Source organism: Myotis lucifugus, unplaced genomic scaffold (genome assembly GCF_000147115.1).
Source record: "Myotis lucifugus unplaced genomic scaffold, Myoluc2.0 scaffold_7277, whole genome shotgun sequence".
In the NCBI taxonomy this organism is placed as follows: Eukaryota; Metazoa; Chordata; class Mammalia; order Chiroptera; family Vespertilionidae; genus Myotis; species Myotis lucifugus.
The window spans coordinates 1-4,959 of NW_005878325.1; the positions used below are offsets into that span (position 1 = coordinate 1).

At 63.2% G+C, this 4,959-nt stretch overlaps 2 protein-coding genes across 2 annotated transcripts; both read left to right on the plus strand.

The window, feature by feature from the left end:
• The first annotated feature begins 761 nt into the window (after positions 1 to 761).
• LOC106696026 (homeobox protein ESX1-like) lies at positions 762 to 2,048 on the plus strand. Its single transcript, XM_014451068.1, has one exon. The coding sequence runs from the start codon at positions 762 to 764 to the stop codon at positions 2,046 to 2,048; it is 1,287 nt and encodes a 428-aa protein (XP_014306554.1).
• Positions 2,049 to 3,692: 1,644 nt separating this feature from the next.
• On the plus strand, positions 3,693 to 4,688 carry LOC102431997 (ESX-1 secretion-associated protein EspK-like). Its single transcript, XM_006109238.1, has one exon. The coding sequence runs from the start codon at positions 3,693 to 3,695 to the stop codon at positions 4,686 to 4,688; it is 996 nt and encodes a 331-aa protein (XP_006109300.1).
• The last annotated feature ends 271 nt before the right edge of the window (positions 4,689 to 4,959 follow it).

Genomic DNA, 4,959 nt, shown 5'->3' on the forward strand with positions numbered 1-4,959 from the left:
TTTTCGAACTTGTCTATGTGAAAAAAATTGTGATAACAGCAACATTACTCTTTGTACGAAACAGGACGACAAAGTTATTAAATTTTTTTTGGGCGAGAGAATAGTGTAACTAATTAGAGTGCTTCGTACACACCCTGTTTCTCTTTAGACATCATGGAGCAGGGGACTTCCAGTCCTATTTACAAACCAGGAGTCGGTTGGGTTATCCCTTGTGGACGTCAAGGCCGTCAACTGTCGTGGAAACCAACGTGCTCCCAGGAAGCAGAAATCATGTCCAGTTAGGGGAGAAGACACCGTGACACGGGAAGAGGCAGTTCAGGTGGCGAGCTGAAGCTAGCAAGGAGATCTCACAGTGTGGTTTCCCTTGGCATTCCATCACGCAGGTCATCGTCTCTCACGTGGATTCTAATCAAAGCCCCCTCGGGAACAGCACACTCCCGAGTCCTCTTGAGGGCAGGGCCACGGCTGTCTGGCCAACTATGCCTGCCAGGCCCTAGGACAGGCGCGGGCAGCTGCTTGGTCAAAGGACTAATCAATGATTGCGCCTCCCCGAGGGCCCCGCCCGCCCCACCCCACCCCTAGGCACAGGCGCGCGAAAGAGCATGCACTCACCTGCACAAGGGGCGGGGCCTGAGCACAGCGCTGCCTCGAGCCCCATTGGTTGGGACCGCTGGGGGGCGAGTGCCTACCAGGTATTTAAGGCGGCACTCGCAGCGCTGGTGGCCAGAGCCTCAAGCGCAGAGGGCCCAGGAGCATCCAGGATGCAAGACCCCGCGTTTCCCACCGGCTCCCGGTTGTCCCCCAGCCCCCCGAGGAAGAGGACGCGGCTGTGGCGGCAGCGACGGCCTCGCGCCGTGTTCAGCGCACAACAGCTGCGGGTCCTGGAGGAATTCTTTGAGGGGAAACCCTACGGGACCTATGAGGAACGCGAGACCCTGGCGGCCAGGCTGAACCTGCAGGAGGACCAAGTGAGGGTGTGGCTCAAGAACCGCAGGGCCAAGGAGCAACGGTTGCAGCGACTGCGCAAGCAGCAAGGCCAGGGAGCCCAGGCTGCGCCCCAGGAACTGGCAGCCTGCGCCCCTCAGCCCGCGCCTGTGCCCTCCCTTGCAGGCCCTGCGTCCCAGCAGGACCCTTTGCTCCCTGCCAGCCCTGTGCTGCCAGCCATTCCTGTGCGCCCTGAGGAGCCAGTGTTCCCCGCAGGCCCTGGGCTCCCCGCTGGCCCTGTGTTCCCGGCCAGTCGTGTGCTGCCGGCGGGTCGTGTGTTCCCAGCCGGCTCCGTGCTCCCCGCAGGCCCTGGGCTCCCCGCCGGCCCTGTGTTCCCAGGCGGTCCTGTGCTCCCGGCGGGTCCAGTGCTCCCTGCTGGCCCTGTGCTCCCCACCAGCCCTGCGCTCCCCGCTGCCCTGCGCTCCCCGCTGCCCACGTGCACCACGGGGGCCCGGCTTTCGGCAGCCTCCCTCTGCACAGACCCTTGCAGGTCTTCGCATCAGCAGATGCCAGCGCCTCCAGCTACAGCCAAGCCTGCTGCGATGCTGCGCAAGGCGTCCAGGGCACGGTCCCCCCTGCACCTGCTCCCGCTCCTGCTCTGGCTCCATCCGAGGCCACAGTCTCGCCTCAAGGCCCCGACGAAGCCGGGCATTTCTCTCCAGAACCTGATTCCACAGACCTGCTCTCACCCTATTGCTCCGCAGAGGAGCCCTTCTCCTCCCCCAGGCCCTGGTACGCCTTGGTGGCTGACAGCATACGACTCTGTGACTGACCTGGACCTCTTCCAGTTCCTGGACCTCCGCGGGAGTGTGTCCCCGCCAAGTCCTGCAGATGCCGCGGGACCAGAGGGGACCAGGGCGTGCGCCCACGCGGGTGCGAGGAGCGCAGGTCAGTGCGCCTCCGCCGCCAGTTGCTCCCTGCAGAGCTGGAGAACCTCTAAGCGTCCACCCTGGGGAGTTGGCCTGGGCTCTGCACCCCGCCCCCCTGCCGCCAACACGCTGTGGTGGCCACTGCGCATGCGCGTGGCGGCGGGCCTGGGCTGCTGCGTCCGCGGTCCCGGCTGAGCCCATTAGGGCGCACGTGACCTCGCTGCCGCTTCCCGGCGCTGGCAGCGCAATAGCTGCTGCTGGTGCGGGACTCGCTGGAGAGCTGCTGCCCACAACCTTCCCAAGGACCCAGCCCAGCCTCCCCGCTCCTCCTGGCAGCGGGCTCTGGCGCCAGTAGGACTGGGCCAACTTTCGGAGTGTGCACATCCGCGACTCCCGGCTTCCTGCTGCTTTTCCCATCGCATTCCCTGGACTCGGAGGATTCACCCCCTTCTCGCGGCGGCATCATTGAACACCGGGAAGACGCATCACATCTTGTTGGGGTGTGGGGGGTATTTTAACTATTTTAATTTATTTCATTTTATTTTATTTGATGTATTATGCTGTATGAAATGATTAATTCAATTCCGCTGCATATTCTTTTAACCACATACTAATAAAATTCTGCACACTATGTCGTGCTTGGGATTGGGTTTCATTTCTGATCACGTCAGATCATGTTTGGCATCATGGTTGTGCCACAAAGCTCAGGTCCCTGAGAGGAGAGTGGAGTCTGATGTTCCTTGAAATGACTGTAGTCTGGGCTCCACCTCTAGGTCCCTGCCTAATCCCCCCTCTCACAGTCAAAGTCACCCCCAGCCTAAGGGGCACTAAAAGCCCGTAGGGATTCAACCTCCAAAGGTGCCCCGCCCTTGTGGTCCTTCGGCAGCCTCAGTGCCCCTCTCAGAATCCCTCTCAGAACCCCTGCCCACCCCACCCCCATCCGAGGAGCCCTCCTTCACCTGGACGACTTCAGAACATGTCCAGAACCCTACCCCTGCGCCCGCCATGCCATGAGAATGAGAGCTCTCCGCACCTCTGCATGATGCGACCCTGCTCAGGCAAGTTCATTCGGGCATATGAAGGGCTCTCACGGAAAAAATCTTGGTGGGACATCATTCTATGGCTCTGCTAAGGTGGGCCAGGAGACAGAGTTCTAGACACTTTCTTTGTGTGTGTGTGTGTGTGTGTGTGTGTGGTTCGTTACACACCCTGTTTCTCTTTTAGACATCATGGAGCAGGGGGCCTCCAGTCCCTGTTTACAAACCAAGGAGTCGGTTGGGTTATCCCTTGTGGACGTCAAGGCCGTCAACTGTCGTGGAAACCAACGTGCTCCCAGGAAGCAGAAATCATGTCCAGTTAGGGGAGAAGACACCGTGACACGGGAAGAGGCAGTTCAGGTGGCGAGCTGAAGCTAGCAAGGAGATCTCACAGTGTGGTTTCCCTTGGCATTCCATCACGCAGGTCATCGTCTCTCACGTGGATTCTAATCAAAGCCCCCTCGGGAACAGCACACTCCCGAGTCCTCTTGAGGGCAGGGCCACGGCTGTCTGGCCAACTATGCCTGCCAGGCCCTAGGACAGGCGCGGGCAGCTGCTTGGTCAAAGGACTAATCAATGATTGCGCCTCCCCGAGGGCCCCGCCCGCCCCACCCCACCCCTAGGCACAGGCGCGCGAAAGAGCATGCACTCACCTGCACAAGGGGCGGGGCCTGAGCACAGCGCTGCCTCGAGCCCCATTGGTTGGGACCGCTGGGGGGCGAGTGCCTACCAGGTATTTAAGGCGGCACTCGCAGCGCTGGTGGCCAGAGCCTCAAGCGCAGAGGGCCCAGGAGCATCCAGGATGCAAGACCCCGCGTTTCCCACCGGCTCCCGGTTGTCCCCCAGCCCCCCGAGGAAGAGGACGCGGCTGTGGCGGCAGCGACGGCCTCGCGCCGTGTTCAGCGCACAACAGCTGCGGGTCCTGGAGGAATTCTTTGAGGGGAAACCCTACGGGACCTATGAGGAACGCGAGACCCTGGCGGCCAGGCTGAACCTGCAGGAGGACCAAGTGAGGGTGTGGCTCAAGAACCGCAGGGCCAAGGAGCAACGGTTGCAGCGACTGCGCAAGCAGCAAGGCCAGGGAGCCCAGGCTGCGCCCCAGGAACTGGCAGCCTGCGCCCCTCAGCCCGCGCCTGTGCCCTCCCTTGCAGGCCCTGCGTCCCAGCAGGACCCTTTGCTCCCTGCCAGCCCTGTGCTGCCAGCCATTCCTGTGCGCCCTGAGGAGCCAGTGTTCCCCGCAGGCCCTGGGCTCCCCGCTGGCCCTGTGTTCCCGGCCAGTCGTGTGCTGCCGGCGGGTCGTGTGTTCCCAGCCGGCTCCGTGCTCCCCGCAGGCCCTGGGCTCCCCGCCGGCCCTGTGTTCCCAGGCGGTCCTGTGCTCCCGGCGGGTCCAGTGCTCCCTGCCGGCTTTGTGCTCCTCGCTGGCCCTGTGCTCCCCACCAGCCCTGCGCTCCCCGCTGCCCACGTGCACCACGGGGGCCCGGCTTTCGGCAGCCTCCCTCTGCACAGACCCTTGCAGGTCTTCGCATCAGCAGATGCCAGCGCCTCCAGCTACAGCCAAGCCTGCTGCGATGCTGCGCAAGGCGTCCAGGGCACGGTCCCCCCTGCACCTGCTCCCGCTCCTGCTCTGGCTCCATCCGAGGCCACAGTCTCGCCTCAAGGCCCCGACGAAGCCGGGCATTTCTCTCCAGAACCTGATTCCACAGACCTGCTCTCACCCTATTGCTCCGCAGAGGAGCCCTTCTCCTCCCCCAGGCCCTGGTACGCCTTGGTGGCTGACAGCATACGACTCTGTGACTGACCTGGACCTCTTCCAGTTCCTGGACCTCCGCGGGAGTGTGTCCCCGCCAAGTCCTGCAGATGCCGCGGGACCAGAGGGGACCAGGGCGTGCGCCCACGCGGGTGCGAGGAGCGCAGGTCAGTGCGCCTCCGCCGCCAGTTGCTCCCTGCAGAGCTGGAGAACCTCTAAGCGTCCACCCTGGGGAGTTGGCCTGGGCTCTGCACCCCGCCCCCCTGCCGCCAACACGCTGTGGTGGCCACTGCGCATGCGCGTGGCGGCGGGCCTGGGCTGC

Coding starts and splice junctions, on each gene's coding strand:
- LOC106696026 (XM_014451068.1), top strand. CDS start 762: ATGCAAGACCCCGCGTTTCCCACCGGCTCCCGGTTGTCCCCCAGCCCC.
- LOC102431997 (XM_006109238.1), top strand. CDS start 3,693: ATGCAAGACCCCGCGTTTCCCACCGGCTCCCGGTTGTCCCCCAGCCCC.